Source organism: Trachemys scripta, chromosome 9 (genome assembly GCF_013100865.1).
Source record: "Trachemys scripta elegans isolate TJP31775 chromosome 9, CAS_Tse_1.0, whole genome shotgun sequence".
In the NCBI taxonomy this organism is placed as follows: Eukaryota; Metazoa; Chordata; order Testudines; family Emydidae; genus Trachemys; species Trachemys scripta.
This window is the reverse complement of record NC_048306.1, coordinates 5,350,657-5,373,198: the sequence shown is the minus strand read 5'-3', so window position 1 is coordinate 5,373,198 and position 22,542 is coordinate 5,350,657. Positions and strand designations below refer to the sequence as shown.

The following is a 22,542-nucleotide window of genomic DNA, read 5'->3' as shown; positions in this document are numbered from 1 at the left end:
GGTGTAGTCATGCATGTGAGAGAGAGAGACAGACAGACAGACAGACAGACAGACACTCTGTCCCTCTCATTTGCTATTGTGGCACGCACGGCGTAGAGGGGCAGGGCTTTGGGCTGTTTCTGAAGAAGTAAGCGTGGGGCAGGCTCTTTTCCCTCAGACAGAGCAAAACAGCCTGCCTGCTTAGTTAATTGTTCTTAGTGAACTCCCCCAGGAGTATAAAACAGTTGTAAAAATGTTAAGGCTCCTTTACTCTGCTAGAGTGATGTAAGGGAGCCTTATTGTAAAGGACAGTATAGCCTTATAAATGCTTAGTGACTAAATGCGTTAGTGATTAGAACTGGTCTAAATTTTTGGACTGAAAAAATTTCCTATCAAAATGTGCTCCATGAACTGTTTACTACTGACCTTTCTGGAGATGATCAGTAGCCAGTATAAATTGTGAGTTTGAGTCCCCAGCCCTCACTTGCTCTTCAGTTGCCTGTGATGTAACACCGAGCATATGGCTGCATATATTTGTTGACTAATAACTAGAAGTAAAGGGTCAATACTAGCTACATTACTATTAGACAAAAGGGGGTTGGTGATTTCCTCCAATGCTCCCCACTCCCATTCTCCATCCATTGTATTGTAATTTAAATTACCAAAATATTTTAGATCTATTATTCAATTCCCACAGATGACCAATTCAGAGGTGATGTTAAATTTACACTAGCAAACGTTCTGACCAATCACTACGGGTGCATTTCCACTGGCAATAGCAATGATGGAAGCTGCAGTGCATATCAAAACACCTAATTTTGTAGCCATAGTTAGACACTGGTAATAACAACAATGCAGCTACTTTTTTAAAAAAACATACTGAGTCCTCTATTCTATTGCTCCTGGAGCTGCAATGGTGATAAATGAGAACAATGAAGTTTACTATGTAGACAAAGCCTAACATAACTAAGTCTGATTGAACTTTCCTTTCTGCTTCCATCCCACATTTTTTCCCAAAAGAGATTTGTTTGCTAATAGCTTGTCCCAGAAAGTGTTCGCGAAACTAACAGTTAGCCTGTTTCAAAAGGCCTTCAGAAAACACTTCCATCTCACTCTAACCCCTTTCCCCAGCATTTCAATTATTCTGAGTAATGTGCCTTGCACCCAGAAACATTACCTGAATTTTCAGGTAAAAATGCCCTCTTCCCCTCATGCTTTGCTGCATAGATTAATCTGTCCTTGTTCTGAAAGCACTCAGATCAGTATTCTTCAGGATTCCAACAAAGGTAACACTGGGGAGTCCTAGTGTTGAAATATCTGATCCTCTACGATCCAGTAACTCTGGAGTCTTTTCCCTCCCCAAGATCAAGATCTATCATTATTGGCATAGTGCTAGCTTTTTGCTACAATTCTCTCCAGTAACTTATGTATTTAGTCACTGGTTTGTTTTCTTTGGCATTTTGTGCAGTTTAAATATTCTAAGTTAAGGGTTTTGGAGGCACTGAAAAATTAAATAGCTACAGCAAGCATGGGGGATATGCAGTAGCCCTGTCGGCATGTTGTATTATCCCTCTTTAAAATATTTTTTTTTTTTTAAAAAGCAGCAATAATTGCTTCTGAATTTAGGTAGGATGGAATATGTATTTTAGTGTGTTTTTAAAAGATACTGGAAAGATGCATAACATTTTACCACCTTTGCAATTTAAACTTATATGCATAACTACTGCGTTTTTCCTTGCCCAGTTGCTTCTGGTCACAATGGCAGTTACTTCTCTGGCACAATGGCATATAAATATATTTAATCCATTCATCTATACACAGACACATTACCAGGCTAGGATATCCACTGCTGCAGAAGCACTGTACAGCACAGCTAGTGCTTTATCCAAACATGTACACTTTATAAATAGGCTTGTACTACATACTGTTCTCTCTGGGAAAATCATTTGGTACCTGTGTATCAAAACCCAGAGAAGTTTAAGCTTTGGAGTTTTCAGCTTGCGGTCTTTGATTCAGTCAATATGCATTTACCAGCCAATTGTTAAATCTATTACTGTACAAATTTAATCCATAAAATATTGTCCTATTAACATATTCGTGTATGAACCTTGGTATCATAACAGCATTACTAGGATATTAAGTTTACTATATTCCCCTACACTACCCTGGAGGAATTCTACGCCACTGCGCGGGCGCAGAATTCATGTCACCCGCAGATTGCTTTGCTTCCCTGGAGAAAAGTGACTTCTGAGGGGAAGCAAAGGGAAGCCGCAAGAGCGGTCTCTCACCTCTCCCCAGCAGCCGGCACAGACATAAATCAGTGCGGAGTGGGGGGTACTGTGCATGCATCCGGGGGACACGTCAATCACTGCCGGGGGGACAGGGCTGGGCGTGTATGCATGCAAGCAAATGAGAGAGAGAGAGACACACACAGACAGACAGACACTGTCCCTCTAGCTCGGTATTGTGACATGCCCAGCATGGAGGGGCAGGGCTTTAGGATGTTTGGAGGTAGGTGTGAGGCAGGCTTTGTCCCCTCAGGCAGAGCATAATGTACTCCTGGGGGAATTCTGCACGACTGCGCATAATTAATGAGCCACACGTATTTTTAGTTTTTTGTGCAGAAAAAAGCGTCTGCTAGAATGTTGCTGCAGTTCTGCCTTTTGGCAACCAAAGGGTGCTGTGGCGCTAGAACAGAGCAGCAGCTCCCAGACAGCTAGGGACGAGAAAGAGCATGCAGAGCCTTCTTCGCAGCGGGTCCGGTCAGGAGAGAAGAACTATGAGGGGGACAGACAGCATTGGGCTGCTGGGGGATCAGACAGGGGCTCATTAAGGGCTAGTGGGGGAGGACATACTGAGGCAGGGGCTTAATGGGATTGGAGGCGCAGGACCACAGGTGGGAAGGAGGTGCAGGGCCACATGAGCAGAGGGGAAGAGGGTGCAGCACTACAACGGGAAGGAGGGTGGCTGAGTGGGGGCACAGACACATGGGGACACAGGGAGGGGATGCAGGACTACATAGGAACAGGGGAGTGGCTGAATAGGGGGAACAGAGACACATGGGGATTGGGGGTGGTGCAGGGACACATGAGGACAGGGCAGATGTGCCTGACTGAATGGAAGAGGCTAGGGGGGTCAGCCACAGTCTGCATGGAGAAAGCTCCCTACAGTCCCTTCCCACCCCACAAAAAAAACCACCCCACTGTTCCCCACCCATACCCAATAACCCTCCAAGTTCAAACCCAGGCTCCTTCAGAGCAATTACTTCCCTCTTCCTCAGCTCCTCCGCTACCCCTGACTCCACCAATCCTTTGCACTGCTTCTGAGGGGTGCAGGAAATACAGTTTTGTATTGTAGTTTAAATGAATTAATACAGAACCCTGAGCAATAATATGCCTACTAAGGCATCTATTTGTCAAAACACATTTTCTGAATCTTTTCTATGAATTGTTACAGAAATACTTGTTGACAGATATTTTGAAATAAATTACCAAAAATAATTGAAACTGGTGTGATTATATTGTGTTATTTTGACAAATAAAATATGCAGAATTTTAAAATATTGTGCACAGAATTATTAATTTTTTGTTGCAGAATTGGGGGGGGGGCGCCACAAAATTCCCCTAGGAGTAATAATGTAGCAGCCTGCCTGCTTAGTTGTTTCCATTGGTGTTAATGAATCTCCTCAGAAGCATAAAACAGGTGTAAAAGTTTTAAAGCTCCTTTACCCTGCCAGAGTGGTGTAAAGGAGACATTGTTTTTCACAATGCGGCCTTATAAATGCTTATGGTACTTTAGTGATTAGAACTGGTCTAAAGTTTTGGACTGAAAATTTTTTCTGTCAAAATGTACTCCATGAACTGTTTACTACTGACCTTTCTGGAGCTAGTCAGTAGCCAATATAAACTCTGGGTTTGATACCCCAGCCCTCACTTACTCTTCAGTTGCCTATGATGTAACACTGAGTATATTGCTGCATATATTTGTTAACTAATAACTAGAAATAAAGGCTTAAACCTAGCTACATTATTATTATTAGACAAAGGGGGTTTGGGGATTTCCTCCAACGCTTCCCACTCCCATTCTCCATCCATTGTATGGTAGTTTAAATAAATTCCCAGATTTTTGCAGAATTTTAAAATATTGTGCACAGAATTTTTTTTTGGCACTAATTCCACCAGGAGTACTAAACACACTTGCTGCTAACAATTATTTTCTCCATCAAAGCAGTGTTTGACAAGTATTTCCACAACTGTGAATAAACTACATATATTTAACTGTCATTTTTGAGGATTACACATTTGTCAAACACATCAGTACCCATTTCTTGGCGTTTGCTGGAAGGTTTCATTCCTAGTGATATCTTGCAATAAGCTGCATGCAGCACAAGCCCCATTAAAGTCAGTGGGGTTCTGCATGGATGCAGGGATTTGCCTGCATGGAGCAGGATCTAGGCTCAGGTTTCAACACACTACTGTTTCTGAGTTAGGGAGGTGGCAGAGAGAATGTTTTTCCACCCTTACAGAACTTGAAAATCTGCACAGGACTTTGCCCAAGCTATTAAAAATTCCCCTCGGCCGGAGCCTAAACATGAAGTTTCATCCCAAAATGTATTTCAGAAAGTTTAAACCCAGGCTACACCAGGAAGTTATGTATGAAGCAATTTTGCACCCTTAACTATATTAACAACAAGGAGTCCGGTGGCACCTTAAAGACTAACAGATTTATTTGGGCATAAGCTTTCGTGGGTAAAAAACCTCACTTCTAAAAACCCACGAAAGCTTATGCCCAAATAAATCTGTTAGTCTTTAAGGTGCCACCGGACTCCTTGTTGTTTTTGTAGATACAGACTAACCCGGCTACCCCCGATACTTAACTATAGTGTTTACTACCAACTGCAGCACAACCACATAATGTATAAAAATGAGAAACGTTTGATTACATATTGGTGTGCTTACCTTTGTCGATGCACATACTGTAGATCTTATTTAACTATATTTGTGTTTTGTATATCAAGCCTGTTTTACACCCTGTAAGCACACAGTTATTTATTAAAAACAAAAAACCATGACAAAGACTAACAAGGACATGACCCCAACACCACAGCTTTGTAGCTAGCCCCATATCTGGCCATATTAAAGAAATAAGCTCTCACCACTTACATCAATAATGCAAGCATCTTTAACTCTGCCATCTGTAGTAATAAAACATCCTATTGGAAATCCCGGATTACAGTATTTGTGTTCATCTTCCACTTGATAACACCACGTTACAGGCATATTATCAATAATCCTAGGTAAAGAAATTTTAAACAGGCAACTCCTTAGTAAGAAATGTTATCTAATTATTCCGTTATTTTTAAGTTACATTTCATATGCAAATAAAAACAACAGGGTTTTAGTTTGGTCTCAAAGAATAATATATTACAGGACAATTACTGGATAGAAGAAAGATAAAAGTGTCACCTCTCAGAACAACTCATTACATTATGTTAATTTTCATTTAGCTGTTCATAGTTCAAAACAGGATGTCTGAACTCACCAGTGATGTTGATAATTCAATTGCATTCCTTTCTTCAAAAAAGCCAGTTTATTTTTGTCATCACTTTTTTCTGGGTCATATGATTTTGTACAAGCTACCTTGCATGTTTCCGGTTTGTTAAATGTAAACTGTTACCAAAACATACAAAAAGAGCAATTTTAAAATTTTGTTCCCAAAGTACCTTTTTAAAAAGCCATTATTTTTCAATCAAAGTTTATTTTTCATCTAGATCCTAGCCTATCCCACTAAAAAGAATTCTTGAAGCCAATGTTGGTTTCATATCAGCAGTTTCAACTCAGTTTGAGAACCAATGCTTATGTACAACTTATGCAAAATATTTCATCTGTACATTCCAAAAAGCACATAAATCTCTGCAATTAGAATAATCCAAGTAAACAACTATTTTAAATGTTAACCATAAGGTTTTTAAAAATAATCCGCTTGCAAATTGATAAAGTATTGCACCAGTAAAGAGAACAATCACATTAGCTTTACTTAGCACGGTGCATCATGAAATTACTCGTTACCAACAATGCCCCTTTTGTATAGTATGTTTTAATTTCAGCTGCTGTAGAGCATAACAAACTATGAGGCAATGCTGGCAAATTGCAGCAGCATGGTGGACATTTCCTGCTGAAGCACACTTTTCCATTAAGGAAGTGTTTTCACACATTTATATTCTAATCTGGTTTTACAGTGTGGTTAGAATTTATAGCTGTGTTAGTTAACACATGTTACAACACAATTAAAAATCCTAGGTTATACAAGCCCTAAGAGTGAGTGCAAGTTATTGCTCACAAGTATTCTTGTGGGCTATTTTTATATTGCCACATTACACCAATAGCTCTACCAAATTGTGTGTGCAAAGGTAACTATACTGAGGACTAAACTAACTTCCATTCTATGTTACCCAAAATTTTGCACATATGCGTACTTGAATAATCTCTGTAAAATATATCATTAAATACTCTTGGAAAAAGCATTAGCAGGTTAGGATGGAATTCTCAATTCCCATGCACTAAGTTAACAATGACCAAGATACTGCTTTATAGTGACAGTACAAAATCCATAGTTGTTATCTCCTTGCTTTCTATCATCTGAATATTATTGAAGGAGAGATTTTTTTTTTAAGTGTGTTAAGACTGCAACTATCAAGTGTAACCACAATCACTTTGGATGGCTAGAATAACCTTATATGGTGATGATGCTATTCTTTCTCCAAACAGGATTTGTCCAAGATTTTCCGAAGGCCTTTTTTCTATCTCATCTTGACAGAAGTCAAAACTGAAAAAAATTAGAGTCTTTAATGTGAATACATTTTAGGTTGAAATTTACAGTTACAAAATAAATTAATTTGTTAAGCTATATCTTTGATACAGGAGTTTTCATGGTTTTTTTTTTTTAAACCAACAATGCTTGATATACCATTGAAAATCTGACTCCAAATGCAGACAGATTAGGTACAATTCACTGCAAAAAGTAACTTTTTTAATCAGTCACCAACGCACTCCATAGTTCCAGCATATTGTTTAAAATAAATACTGTAAGATTGTAGTAAAAGTGCCATTTTCAGACAGCAACTGAAGTAAGATAAGTTCCAGACTAAAAGAAGTAAGAAAATCATACAAAGCGCTATTGGCATGACATAATGCCAAATGAAGAACGATTTAAAAAAAAAAAAAAAAAGATTCCTTAAAGATAGAAAATAATTAACATGGCAAGTGTATTTTCTGAGGGACAAATCTGATGGCTTTTATACCAGTATGCAAAAGAGATCCATTCACCTGTCCAGAAGTCCCCCTTTACTTGAAACACCTGAAGGTAAGGAAATATAACTATTCATGATCTCAGTGTGTGGGCCTAAGCTATCAATTTCTGCAGCATTTAATGCAACACTTGTAGAGTTGTTTTACTGAGCCAGCCTCCAGTATCTCTGCAGCTATTCATTGCTTTTCCAAGGAAGAGCAGAGTAAAGTTTACAGGAGTATCACTTGTTATTCCCCAGTGTGTTCAGCAGTAAAATTTAAGAATCACACAAATTTCACACTTCTACTTGGCAAAGCTACAAGCAACAGCAAAGGCAGGCAGTAACATTCTTCACAGGAAAGGACCAAAAAAATCCCCCCAAAAAACTAAAAAACAGAGGTTGGGGGCGTAACAGATAATGAAGTCCTCCTTCCTCTTCTAGTAACCAGGAGGCACTGGGAGAAGAGAGACAGAAAGCTCTAGTCTTACAGCAGATAGCTGATAAATTTGAAATTCACCCCCACTTTATAGTAGGACCCAGGGACAAAACCCCAATAGAAAACCGTAAAACTTCCCCTCTTTCCAAATAGTGTAGGGGTTGAATTACTTAGCAGGACATAGCTAGTGAACCCCTATAACTCCACCAATTGTCATCTTCCATACCTATCTGAGTAGCAGGCTTACTCCTCCAGCTAGCAAGTGTCTGACAGTTCTTTCAAACTGTATGTATATGTATCAAGTTATAAATCATATTACTTTAGTTTATATAAAAATAAAGGTGAGGCTAGAAAACATGCTTTCAAACACTCTAGAATTGTACTGTAATGTACTTACGCATCATATTCATAAGGTAGAACTGATTCTACTGAGTCCAGTCTATTCACAAATAGCTCAATTTTTGACTAAAAGAATGAAAAAGTATATAAGTAACATACACTGTAATACAAGAAAAGGCAACAGGGCTTTCACCCATGTGAGAAGTATCTTAAACTAGTTAAACCCATTCCAAGTTTAGAAAGGCTCATTTTTTATCCTTTACATTGTGTGTGCAGTGCTAGGAAGACTCACATTAAAGACCTTGACTAGACTAAAAATCTTTGCACCTGTTTTCCAGTAGTACCACAATAGTAGCTAGCACTAGTCACTTGTGTAAACATCAGTGCAGACAAAACTCAGGTTTTTAAAACATTGGTTAAAAGCGCTCTAGCTCTAACTACATTAGCACTTACCAGGCTGCTAGCACAGCACAGCTGCACCACTGACTGAAAGACAGGTATCAGGTTTTCTAGTAGACACACACCTGCACAGGTAGACTGCCCACTTTGCAGAACTGAGCAGGAAGTTCTCACATTTTTATGGCACCACATCACAAAAGAAACTGATAATTTTTCAGCACCAATGGTCTCTAATGACAGCAGAAACCAGTGTGCTGTTTGAAGGGCTCAATGGCAATAAGATACGACGTCATAATGCACAAGCAGTCTTGCCCCTCTGCCAAGTTTCCATAGGTGACAAGTTTGAAGCAAAAGGATTTCTGGGCACTTAACAAATGGTTAGAAACATTTTAAAAAAAAAGTTTATCATGCATACAAATGTGTGGATAACACCTAGTTTTAAAATGTTCCCAGAAACTTTGCTTTGTAACTTTTAACTTGGAAATGCTTTCAGAGTTACAGTTTGCACCAGATACATTAAGAACATAAGAACAGCGATACTGAATCAGACCAATGGTCCATCTAGCCACTATCCTGTCTTCCACAGTGGCCAATGTTAGAGGCTTAAAAGGGAATGAACAGTACAGGGCAATTATCAAGTGATCCATCCCCTGCGGCCCAGTCCCAGCTTCTGGCAGTTTGAGGCTTAGAGCATGGTGTGCATCCCTGATCATCTTGGGTAATAGCTATGAACTTATCTAATTCATTCTGAACCCAGTTATACTTTTGGCCTTCACACCATACCTTGGCAATGAGTTCCCCGGATTGACTGTGTGTTGTGTAAACAAGTACTTCCTTTCTTTTGTTTTAAACCTGCTGCCTATACATTTCAGTGGGTGACTCCTGGTTCTTCTGTTCCATGAAGGGATAAATAACACTTCCTTATTCACTTTCTCTAGATCATTCATGATTTTATAGACTTCTATCCTATTCCCCCTTAGTCATCTAAGATGAACAGTCCCAGTCTTTCTAATTTCTCCTCCTATGGAAGCTGTTACATGCTCAATCTTTTTTCTTGCCTTTCTCTGTACCTTTTCCAATTTTAATACATCTTTTTTGAGATGGGGTGACCAGAACTGCATGCAGTGTTCAAAGTGTGGGCATATCATGGATTTATCTTATTAGCTAGCCCTTCCCTAATGGTTCATAACATTCTTATCTGTTTTTTGACTGCTGCTGCACAATGATTAGATGTTTTCAGAGAACTATCCACACTAACTTCAAGATATTTTTCCATGATAACAACTAATTTAGCCCTCATGGTTTTCTATGTGCAATACGCTATTCAAAGAAAAGCTGTATTGTATGACAGATCCACTGTTCCTCTGAGAAGCAGCTTGCTCTCACCTAGCACCTGGCCAGGGTTGACAGGCAGGTTCAACATCTTATTGCACCAGAGATGCTAAAAGCCATGGGATGTATCCCTGTCCTAAACCCCACCACAGGAAAGAGACAACTGGATGTGAAACGGGTGGGGCTCTCTCCTCCCACCAGAGCCACTTGCTGCCCCATGAAGGGACTGCCCCAAGGATCCTTAAGTTTGACCACTGAGAAAGGGTCATCACCTCCCCATACACATACCCATATGGGCCCTGCTCCATACCCAGCTGGGCATCCCCTACAACCCTCCCACCCACCCATACCCCAGGCACAGGGCCCTACTCTATAGTCACCAGGAGGCCCCCTACAAATCCTCCCATCCCATCCACACAGGACCCTGCTCCGTACCCAACTAGGCGCCCCCTACAACCCCCCCCCCCATACCTCTATGGGCCCTACTCCGCACGCAGCCGAGGGCCGCCCTACAAGCCCCCTTCCTCCCAGCCCTTCGCAGGGTGCATCAAACCAGGAGCCCCCACCCAGGGCTCCCCAGCGTCCCCCGACAAGCGGTGCCCGCCCCCAGGCGCGCTGAGCCCAGGCCCCGACCCAGGCAGGGCTCCCCGCGGGCCGCTCTCACCTGGCAGCTCTCGCTCGCCTTGTCGGGCTCGCAGAAGCTGACGGGGGCCAGGCCGGGCAGGTAGAAGGCGGCGCAGAGGGGAGCCGAGCAGCCCAGCAGCAGGATCCCGGCAGCCAGCAGCCTCATCGTCCCGCCTGCTGGGAAGGGAGGAAAGCCCGAGCCGGGACCCGACGAAGCTGCACCCAGCTCCAGTGCAGGGGCCGAGCTCAGCGCCGGGCGGGGCGGCGTCACAATCGCGTTACCCGGCGCCTGCGCGCCTCGGCCTCCCGCCACGGCACCACATGATGAGGCCGCGGGCGCCATCTTGAGTGCGGGCAGCGCAACCCTTGCGCGCGACCTTGTGCCTGAGGTGGAAGAAGGAACAACGGCCCCGCCCCCACGTTATGACGCCAAGCGCCTCCTCAGGTGGTTGCCTGACACCTTCCTCCAATCTAGGGGCTGGATTCCAAAGGCAGTGGCCGTAGGCTCTGTCTGTGTCCCCCATACGCTGACCTTCCACCACCCAGCCCAAAGAATGGCCTCAACACAGTCCTGGCATCCCCAGGGCACCATCCTCTCTCACCTTTGCCCTCGCATCCCCACAGTCCTACAGCACCATCTCCTCAGCTCTGGCCGCTCATCCCCATGGCTCTACGGCACCGTCCCCTCAGTTCTTCCCTCGCGTCCCCACGCGGTCTTACAGCACCATCCCCTCAGCTCTGCCCTCACGTCCCCATGGCCTTACAGCACCATCCTCTCAGCTCTGCCCTCCCATCCCCATGGCCTCACAGCACCATCCTCTCAGCTCTGCCCTCACGTCCCCATGGACTTACAGCACCATCCCCTCATAACTGTCCTCACAGCACCATCCCCTCGGCTCTGCCCTCATGTCCCCATGCCCTTATAGCACCATCCCCTCATAACTGTCCTTACAGCACCATCTCCTCACCTCTGCCCTCGCATCCCCATGGACCTACGGCACCGTCCCCTCAGTTCTTCCCTCGCATTCTCACACAGCCTTTTACAGGACCATCCCCACAGCTCTGCCCTCGCGGCCCCATGGCCCTACAGCACCGTCCCTTCAGTTCTGCTCTCGCATCCCCAAGTCCTCATAGCACCATCCCCTCAGCTCTGCCCTCACGTCCGCACGGCCTTACAGCACCACCCCCTCATAACTGTCCTCACAGCACCATCTCCTCAGCTCTGCCCTCGTGTCCCTGCAACCATACAGCATGATCCCCTCACCACCACGCTGTGTCCCCTGACTGTACAGCACTAACTCACTGTGTGACTTTGAGCAAATCACTTAACCTCTATACCTTATTTCCACCCCTTCCCCATCTGTAAAATGAGGCTAACAATATGATTTACCTCAGAGGCTGTTGTGCAGCTTCATGAATTAAGGTCTGTGATGCAATTTAAGATTCCTGGATGGAGGAGCTGTAGAAGTACAGAGCATTGTTATTAATTATATTAGTCAATTAATGTATTATTATTACTAAACCAATTTTATTCTCATGACTCGAGAGGGTTGTTTTGTTTTATTTTGTTTTACGCTCTCTTTTCTGCCATTTCTTTGCTTCTCCTTGTGTAAAGAGTTACTTTCACACTGGAGAAAATTTAATGAGAAGCTTAATCACAAATATAATAAATTGCCAGTAATTTCTGATATCCCATCTACTATTACTGAAACATTTGCATTTGAATAGGGACTTTTTCCCATCATAATTCAGCTTCACCTTGAACCTGCACTATAATCATCAGCCTGCATTTATGAAATCATAGAACGTTGCCATAGAAATTATGTCACAAATTCATCATTATGACTTCCCTTGCAGGAGCAATTGAAGCTGAAGATCAGCTGTAAGAGTTACCTTTTTACAAGCTCTGGTATAAAGATATTTTAATATTTTGAAAAGATATAGAACTGAGATTAACCATCATAGGAAATTATTCCTACATGTCGTAAGTATCAGATACAAGATTACCTCTATAAATTGCAGATGCCATAAAATATGAGACTTTATGGAGGATGATTTTCAAAATCAGCTCCTAATCTCTGAAAGGTTTCCATAAAAACAGACCATTAGCTAAAAAAAAAAAAAAATCATTCAAGGTCCCAAACACAGAAACAGTATTGCAATCGTGAAGTTACAAACAACATATTCCAGTTAGGAAGGCTCATCCGTCAAAATGCTGAAAGGGATGGGTACATTGTCCTGCACATTGCTGTGATAACCTGATAAGTAGTTAGCTACCGTGACAAGAAAAATTCACAGAGTGAACTTTAAGGTAAATAATTTATACTTAAAATATTTTAGAATTTTCCAGTAGGCTAAAAGCCTGTTTCTCCTATTTCTCAAAAAATGATCGGTGTTATATTTCTAATGAGAACCATTAAAATACTTTTACAATGCGGAAAACCTTAAAACAAATAATATTTATGCTATCGGGAAAGAACTCTGCTAGTAAGTTTATTGTTATCCTTCTTAATTATTGAAAATAATCCACGTTGGACAAAAGAGCTGTCTCTCTCACAGTTAAAGCTGAGAAAATCTTTCAAAAAGAAATCAGAAACATTGATTAGTAGTCCAGTGCTTGAGTTCATCAATTCCAGGGAAACAAGCAAATGTTTAATATAACTTTGGGCCAACTTGGATAAATTTTGCAGATGCTTGTGTGTCTGTCTGTCTGTGTGCGCACGCAAACACTGGCATATGTGCACTGTCTCAATGTGGGTGAAAACATACAGATCACTTTGGAATGCATATTCTGAATTGGGACTGGCCATGTGGCAAAAATGAGGCAAGAAAAATCATAGCTGTGATATATGCAAGCCTCCCTTCCCTAAGACTTTTAAGCCCCCTGATCCTGAAATCTGTTCCATCTAGATGGACCCCTACCCTACACCCATGCAGAGCCCTGTTGAAGTGCTGTATGCGAGGGTTTCCCCATGCAGCTCAAGTTGCAGGATCAGGGCCTCAGTGATGGAGCCATGACAACTTTTCCCAGTCCAAGAGTATGTACAACAGCACATCTTGGGTGTCAGAGCCTCTTGCCGGGTATGAGTAAAGAACAGGCTCTACTGGTCTGTGCTCTGGGCTCCAGTTCCTGGAGTCATATGATAATGTCAGAATCTCAGTTTTCATCAACAAAAGTAAGTTTCCAGTTCTCACAAAGAAAAGTTTGAAACCTGATCCGAGCATGACTGTCACAGTGACAACTGCCTGGGTCTTCAGATAGCCTGGAACACTAGCTCCAAAAGGGGCAAACGGCCCCCATCTGGATGGGGTGTCCCACCAACACCTCCCTTCTCTCCCAAACTGAGAGACTCCCGCTGCTACTCCTTGGGAAAAATAGGCACAATGCTCCTTCCTCTGCTTCTCTGGGCAGGGAGAAGGGCCTTCTGCCGTCGTCACACTAAAGAGGTGTGATCACAGCATGAGGACTAAGCCACAGAGTGCCCCATATTGTGCTGTTCATAGGGCCCCAGATTGCCTTAATCCCATCCTGCCCCTGACTCTTCCATCACTAAGAGTGAAACTGGATTAATAGGGCACCTTATTTACCCCTTTCCAGCACCAACACCATCATTCCTTAACTCCTGGCTTTCCAATAAGCTAAAAGGTTGAAGTGCCTGAATTGTTTTACAGTGCAGAATCCCTATCAAACGTGACAAAATCTTAATCTTAGTCATAATCAGTTGACCATTATTGTCCTGTTGAAATGTGTGTATCATCATAGTATATGAAGTTATGAGGTTTTGCTACATGTTTGTTACTGACACATGTTGTGAGTCTGGGGAACATCCACAGTCTAATCAAGGGGTGGCCAAATTTATTGGCCCCCCCGAGCCACATATGACAATCTTCAGAAATTTGAGAGCCGGGGCATACTTGCCAAGGGCCGGGGTTGTGGTTGTGGGAGGTGCCTGACGGGGTTCGGGGCTTCAGCCCCGCTCCTGCTGAAGCCCCAAGCCCTGGCAGGTGCGCCCTGCTGGGCTGAAGCCCCAAGACCTCCCTCCCCACTGGGCAGATGCCCCTACTGCACCATCCCGCTGCAAGGCAGAGGTCCTGAGCTTCCCACTCCCACAATGTAGAGCTTTGTTGGGAAAACTACCCCCAGCCAGGCTGAGCTCCCCAGGTGAAATCAGTCACTACATGGCATCACTGCTCCTCTGGCTGCTAGTTCAGGGCTGCCACCTGCTGTGAGTGTGTCTGAGTGCTGGGGTGGGAGACTAGTTTGGATTTTAGTATAGTTGTGTAATCTGCACCTTGAGTCCTGTACCCCTGTGTGGTGAGGGGAAATCCTGGCACCAGAAGCAACCTGATTCCTGCATGAATAGGATGCCTGCCAGCAGAGATCATCAGCCCCTCTGCAGTGATTGAGGAGTTCAGAGCCATCTCTGAACCTGAGGATCCATTGCCGAGTTGTGAGTGTCAGTTAGCTAGTTAGGGAGATTGTTTGGGAGACCCCTTATTCCCTCAACTGTGTCCTCAAGCCAGCAGGAAAGAGTTTGGGGATTTTATTACCTGCGGCCTATTAAATCTGCATAGGCACTTACCACCTTATCCCACTTGAGAGTCTTTTGGGTTGTACTGAACGCAGTCAGCCACATTGCTAACTTCTGCACAGAAGATAGCGTGGTCACCGGTCATCAAGGGCCCCTACAAAGTACACATAACAACGGAACACTAATTGCATTTGCTGTATCAGGTCACTGGGGAAATTCATGGTATTATCAGCATGGGCACCAGTGACCCTAAGAATAGTGTTTTACCTTATGTAATATTTATTTCCTGGTTAATATAATTACTGTGCTAAATATATTGCATATGTCTGTATTATTTTTTGGAAGTCTCCAACTATCTGGCAAGTAAGTGGGGGTTACCCTGTGATTAGAATTTTCCTCCCAAGCTGCACTGGTGACCCTGCCAGGAGGGAGCAAGAGGGGTGGAAACAGCACAAAATACATTTTTATGGGAAGAAAAAGAAGTTACACCCTGCCAAGTGGGTGGCAGGATCCAGAAAAACCCAGGGCTGTCCATCAAAACCTGTAAGGAGATTGTAAGGAACCTATGAAACTGCGTTAACGAGAACTTGGATAGAATCACAGAATCAAAACACCGTGGAATCCAGCACTGTAAAAAAAAAAATCCATGCTATACAAAAAAAATAAAGTCATTCAACAGCAGAAAATGAAGCTTGAAATAGCATACTTGAAACCTACGTGCGTGAATTTTGTACTGTGTGGGAAGTGTCAAAGACACATGTACACACACAGAACAAGAATGCATATATATGCATTTTCGCCCTTCTTCGCCACTGTAAATTAACTGACCATTGTTTAGAGACTCAACCTGCTACTACTAGTGCGGTTCCCACAGCCCTCCATGTTCAGTACACAATTTAAGCATGTCTAAAAGGCATTTTACAACTGGAAAATGCTCATCCAAAAAACTAAGAAACAACATGCTGACACCAAAGTTAAGAGCTAGTCAGTTCCCTAATGACTTCTATGAATCAGGCGGTATGACGTTCTGCAAGTGCTGTCATCATAAAAATAGACTGGATCCGAAAAGATACCTGCAACCATCATCTAATGTCAAAAACCCATCTGAAGAATCATGCCACATATGACAAGAATCATCGAGGTTCTCACTCTCTACAGAGAACAATTGCAGACAGTATGAAATCTGCAGATGCCAGATGTGAGTTTGTAGAAGATTTTGTTGTGGTCTGTGCTGAGGCTGATATCCCATTGGAAAAAATGAAGAAGCTTTGACCTTTCCTCTTAAAACACTGCAGGTGGAGGGGAGGGGGGAGCATTGCCTGAAAATGAAGCAACTCTATAGCAGATTCACCTGCTGCATGTTTATCAGGAGCACATGGTGGCAGTGCTGGCAAAATCCATGGGAGAAAGATTTCAATGGTGATCGACAAGACAACAGATATCCAAGACTACACTGTGCTATTGTTAAAGGTAATTGTTTTTTCTTTTACTATAATGAGATCCATAAATAGATGCTTTTTTATAACGTGTGCATTGGCCTTTAGAAAAACATTTGTTGTACTTAGAAAAGAATAACCATTTATACTACTTAAAGTACAGATACTTTAAGAAAAACATTTAAGATGCTGTAACCCCTTAAAATAGCCTTAACACACACAAAAAGCACCACATTGGGATTTTAGAGCTATTCTATAAAATGCTTGTTAATAATTTTATCAAACATTTCATATTTCATATGCATTAGGACATTTCATTGTGTATTGCAATGCACCGGTAATATTATGCCTGTACAATATAAAAAAAACCCTTTTAACATGAAATGATACTATAGTGATTTTGAAGCTGGATTTTTCTTCCATTACTGAATTTTAAGTTTGTTTAATGAAATCCTCCAGTAACAAACAAGTAGAAAAATGATGGCAATAGACTATATATTATAGTCAGGAGTTGAAGATCAGTGCTATTTGACTGATGTCATATTCATGAAGAACGGCAACCGTTCCACATTCTTACAGACTGTTCTGGAGTCAATGATAGGAACTAGTTCAGCCTCAATGATGTTTGGGCAGTCGGAACTGACAATGCAGCATACTGCAGCAAAGCATACAGAGAAGCACTGAAATGTGTCATACCCAGCCGTGCACGTGACATGTCTATGTCACATAATCAATCTGATAGGTGAAACATGGCAGCATTTTCACTTCTTTAGCGATGTGGCATCTTTTGTTACTTGGATGAAACCTGCCTTGTTCAAAAAGCCAGCCAGAAAGCGAAGATGGGTTGCTTTTCTTAGAAGATGTGCACACCACAAAGGTCCCCCTTGAAGCAGTACATACAAGATGGAATAGCTGGTTTCAGGCAGTAAAATATCATGCAGAGCACACTGATCTCTACCAGGACTTTTCTGAAAAAGAGAAGTATTCACCACAGGCTGTGACAAACCCTTTGACGTTACTTAGCAATCAGGAAAAATCAGACTTACTGAAACTTAATACAACTTTCATATCTGAAGCTTGCCCCAAACTGATAACAGCTCTGACCATCTTTGAGGGTACCCACCACCCTACAGCCGTCTCAGATTTCAATATTATGGAAGACCTGGGGTCTTACTTGATTTCTGGAACAGCCAAAACCTGTGGGTTTGGTGAAGAAACTCTTGGACAGACTTTTGGATGACTTTTCTCTAAGAGAGAAGAGAAATACCCTGGACAATCTGCATGAAGAATATCAACTTACTTTTATCAAATTATCCAAACATTGGGATGTCCATTCAGCAAAAGACATGTATCGACTGATCCATTTGTTTCATCCCAGGCAGACTCCAGTTATGCAACAACAATCTGATCAGAACTGCTCACCCCTCACTAGAACTGTGTGAACAACGGCTGGTGTTTCTGCACAGCACTCAGAATGAGCCCATCCCAGATCTACTGGATCTTTCCACTTCCTGGAAAGTTATGAAGGGATGAGTACCTAAAGTAATAGAGGTTGCCCTACCTTACATCTTCTTCCTTGTCCTCTCTTGTAGACACTGAGAGAAGCTTTAGTAAATATTAAAATCTACTTACAGACACGATGGAATCACTTTCTGAGGAAAACACTAAAAATCTAACATAATGTATCACAATGGAGATGTCTGCCAGAGATGGCAAAAATGGCATTTAAGTTTGTCAGTGTATAATGCTGCTCAGAAATAAACTCTTGATCTGATAGTTTGAAATGTATTTAATCAAATTTGAAATTAATTTAAGCATTCGTTCAGAATATAGGAAGCTTGAAAGTACCGAGTTTAATTTAAAATGGCAGCAATGACTGCTGGAAGGATGAATTATTTTATGTTTAGTAAATTTTTTTATGTTTTAATTATTCAAATATTAATTCAGTTAAAGGGACACTGTAAGAGGCTCTTACTTCTGTGGATTTCTTGTGTTACTGTTCAGCAATGTCAGTTTGGTCATATTACCGAGTGCTACTTTAAAAGGTGATTTAAGATGTGCTACTTTTACCATATACAGTATATCTGCAGAATGTTTTATTTAAATTGGAGGATTTTTTTTTTTTTTGTAAAATCAGTTTTTCCCATTGAAATCCAATTCTGTACATTTTTATGCATTTATAGTAAGGCTACTTAATTGTTGTCAGTGTATCAAACAATTTTGATTTAAAAAAACAAAGATGAAATTATTATTTTTAAAAATGGAAACAAATCAGAAAATAATAAATCTGAAAATCCACAATAATAAAACGGATTTCATAGGGCCCTAAAGGAGGACACCGGGTGGATAGGAGGTGCTACATGTAGCTATGCTCTCCCTCCAACACACTCCAGCCCCATTCCCCTTCACTGCTCACCTCATCATACTGCTGTTCTCCTGCAACCCCCTCTGCACATTTCTAGAATACCCGTGCGCTATGGCATTGAAGGTAGGGAGAGCTTTGTTGAAGAGTCTCCTATAGGTACAAGCCTCTATTTTTCCAATACCAAGTCAGCTAGGCTTAGTGGTATAATAGAAACCCTCCAACAATTTTTTTAAAGCTTTCTTAGCTTCACACAGTGTATACCTCTGTGCATAGTGGAAGATTCTGACTAGAGTATTTAAACCTCTGACTTAACGCTCAGCATTTCATCTCCTTAACAAGTGCCAATGTTTTACAAAACTGTCCTATATTCTCGCTCTGATAAAATAGTTTCAAATCAAATATGTTTTTGTTCCTCTTAGTTCTGACAACATGGCCCCCTTTTTCTAGTGAGAGCTGAGTACAATGAAGATTTAGAATTCTGAACCCTTTGGAAACTACAGAGGAGATTATATCCTTTAGAATGTCCTCTAAAACCCAGGTCATCAGTAGAGTGGTCCAAACCCCATAAAACAGATCTCCTAAAGGGACTTCTCCCCATTCCTCCAGAATAAGCTCCACTGTCACACCAATCCTGTTACCTTTGGTGCCTTTAGAGCAATGGTTCTCAAACTTTTGTACTGGTGACCTCTTTCACATACCAAGCCTCTGAGTGCGACCCCCCCTTATAACTTAAAAACACTTTAAAATATATGTAACACAATTATAAATGCTGGAGGCAATGCAGGGTTTGAGATGGAGGCTGACAGCTCACAACCCCACCCTCACAACCCCCTGTTTGAGATCCCCTGCTTTAGAGGACTCCAGCCACCTGTACCTTCCACCTGGCTCAGTGGAAGGAGGGGGGGTTTTGGCCCACACTTACAGAGTGATGGGCTACCTGGCAAAAGATGCTGCCTCCTTCAGGGTATCTTCTATAGGAGATACAACATGTGCTTCTGCCCCCATCGCTGTAGTATTAACATGTTTCCCCTACCTCTCAAATACCCTTTCAGGATTTGGGAGAGGCCTCCAGACCTAGTGTCAGCCTCTTCTGAAGGAGGGGGATAAAGGTGGTGACTTACAGCTCAGCGCTACTCCTCCAGAGAGCTGAGTAAGGGAGTTGCCTGTTCTTTTTAAATGCTGCTACTGGTAATTTTCCAACATAGCATTTGGATAGCACAGTATTAACAAGGCCTTCCTGCAGATACCTCTGTAAAGGACTAATGATGCAAGAGTGGCCATGACATTCCACTTCAAGGAAAGTTTTTGTCAGATTTCAAATGTTGTTTTCATCATCAGCCTCTAATAAACTGTCATTTCTTTACAGAAATACATGGGATGGCAAGTTTAATTTGTAATTAAGTTCTAGCAAGGCATGAAGGATACTATAGGCTCTTAAGAACTTTTTGTGGTTTAAATCAACTGTAGATTGAAGCAACGGGGGAGGAACAAGAGAAAGCACAGTGTGATGTTATCTTCTGTACACACTGCAGCAATATCAAGAACAAAATGGCAGCCATCTCTGCTCACAGGCAAGAGTTCTTTAGAAATTTAAAGGTACAGTACACAAAACAAGATCACTACAGTTTCACAGATCTGCAAGACACAAGAACAACTATCATTACACAAGAGGTTCAAGATATATAGCTCTTTGCCTATCACCTGTCTTTCCTTGGACATGGTATTTAGACTAGTGAATTATAATTAATGGCCAGAAACATGGTTTGGCTATTTACCACCTCCCCCCTTTACGTGTTGCACAGTATTCACATGTGTTTTTGCTGATTATTAAATGTGTTTATTCTTTACCCTCCCCCCTCATTCCCCAACCATTAGCTGCAAGATCTACAGATCAGATATAAGGGAGAATGTCTTTCATTAATTAATGAGATCTTAGTTGATTAAAACCTGCTACTGTTTCTACATTTACTGATAAGGTAGAAGGAATGCACACATCACACACACAGGGCCACATCTTGGCAACACACCCAAGTGTCTGTGCAACCAGCACATACCTAGCTACGGGGTCATTGCAACACAAATCCTCCCAGCTCAGAGCAGGCTGACACATGAAGCCAGCCAGATATGAGCTGGACAATTGTTACTTTAGTTTGTCTCAGGAGCAACTTGTCTGCTGTTTTGCTGGCATCTTAGATGGTTAGGCATGGCTTCATATGCCCCTAGTGGGGCCCTGGGTGTCTCAGGTACCGCATGCTGGGTGATAACATAAGAGAACTGTGTGCTCGTAAACCTAACCTGGCTCTTTATAAAAAGAACTATTTACTGAAGTGCTCCAACTGAAGCTAGGCTAGCATTCAAATCATGTGCCTACAAACTGGCTTTCTAGAGTGCCTCCCCCAAACGTTTTTCCTCCTGCAATCTGTGCACCTCCCTCCAAATTCCATGCAGGTTGCTGCACTGGGAAGCAAGGCCCTCTTTTCCTTTCAACTATTCCCTTTCTAATGGATTTGCATCACCCACAGCATAATGCCTGCATCTCTTACTGTGCTATGCTAGGAAACCATCTTTACCCTGCATTGCACTTACTGGGGCTCACAATCCACAGGCTCAATTCACCACTGCCCTGCACCTTGCATAGTCTTTTGCACCAGGGCAAAGTGAGCCTGAAACACTGCCATTCTGAAGTGGTGGCATTTTACAGCCACGTTACACTGGTGAATGCAGCTGCACAAGGTACAGGGCAATGGTGAATCAGGCCCCACTGTTTGTATTCTGTATCCTCATTTCCCTCTCCCTGCACCTGTGGAGCCATGGGCAGAGCCCAGCTCTTAGTTCTAGCTCTCAAGCTGGACATGCAATTTCTCCCCCTGCTCCCGCAGGTTTTCTAGCCTGCCTTTTTTTTCTTTTGTAATTAAGAAAGAAAATAGGCTGCAGCACAGTCAGTACTGGTCAGCTGTATTTTGTTTCCTAGAGATCATATAAGCAGTAACAGAAACTTTCACAATCGGAGTTTAAGGTCTAAAACAGTCTGGTAGCATAATTGATTCTTTGATATTTCATAATATACATTGTTTGCTTGATATTAGCAGTACTGATATATTATACGTGTTTAAATGGACAAAGTTTATAGGCATTTTAAGAAAATTCTGATAAATGTATTAAATGGCCATGTAATGTAGGGTCCAAATTTAACATATCATGACATGGTTACACGCATCTGCTCTCATTCATAGTGACTTGAATTCTGAATATCTATTTTAGCATATCTAATACCCATTTAAAAACAAAAATCCATGGGTCTGAAGCCAACACAAAAGATGCCCCACTAAATTTTGGGAGTTGGTCCTGAGTGAGGACTGCAAATCAGTCTGCAACCCATAAAAAACATTGTTGTAAAAACAGCTCATTTCATAGGACATCTATAAAGCCTCATTTTGTTCTCTCATTCTTCTGCTGACTATGTACACTTGTGCTCTGTTAACAAACACTAAGGCTTTGCCAAATGGAAATCCATGAAAGGGAGACATTTGGTTTCATATTTCTAAGAGAGCAGTCTGGCAAACAGGAAAGATTTGATAGCAATTAGGTCCCAGTAGCTGTAGTTATTTACTACTTGTAGGTCTGATATGTTACAGCTGTATGAAGTGGGAGGACACAAGTAATAAACAATAATTAAATAATTAGAAAACATTGTAAAAGATTTTCTATTCTTACTTTAATAATTAGACGCTTTCAGATAAGAAGTCTATGCTAGCAGTTTCTCATTTAGCCCACCACAGCACAACTCATTAAGGGAAAGAGCAGAGGGAACT

At 42.0% G+C, this 22,542-nt stretch overlaps 1 protein-coding gene and 1 pseudogene across 1 annotated transcript in view; both read right to left on the bottom strand.

Moving 5' to 3' along the window:
* LOC117882492 (transmembrane 9 superfamily member 2-like) overlaps positions 1–10,775 on the bottom strand; it is a 41,527-nt gene extending 30,752 nt beyond the window's left edge. The window contains exons 1-5 of the mRNA XM_034780778.1: positions 10,438–10,775; positions 8,101–8,168; positions 6,711–6,804; positions 5,521–5,648; positions 5,142–5,271 (exon numbers count right to left, since the gene is read on the bottom strand). Of these exons, the coding sequence (XP_034636669.1) occupies positions 5,142–5,271; positions 5,521–5,648; positions 6,711–6,804; positions 8,101–8,168; positions 10,438–10,740 (723 nt within the window). The 5' untranslated portion in view covers positions 10,741–10,775. The remainder of the gene's footprint in view (positions 1–5,141; positions 5,272–5,520; positions 5,649–6,710; positions 6,805–8,100; positions 8,169–10,437) is intronic.
* A 4,209-nt stretch (positions 10,776–14,984) lies between these two features.
* LOC117882879 overlaps positions 14,985–22,542 on the bottom strand; it is a 36,664-nt pseudogene continuing 29,106 nt past the window's right edge.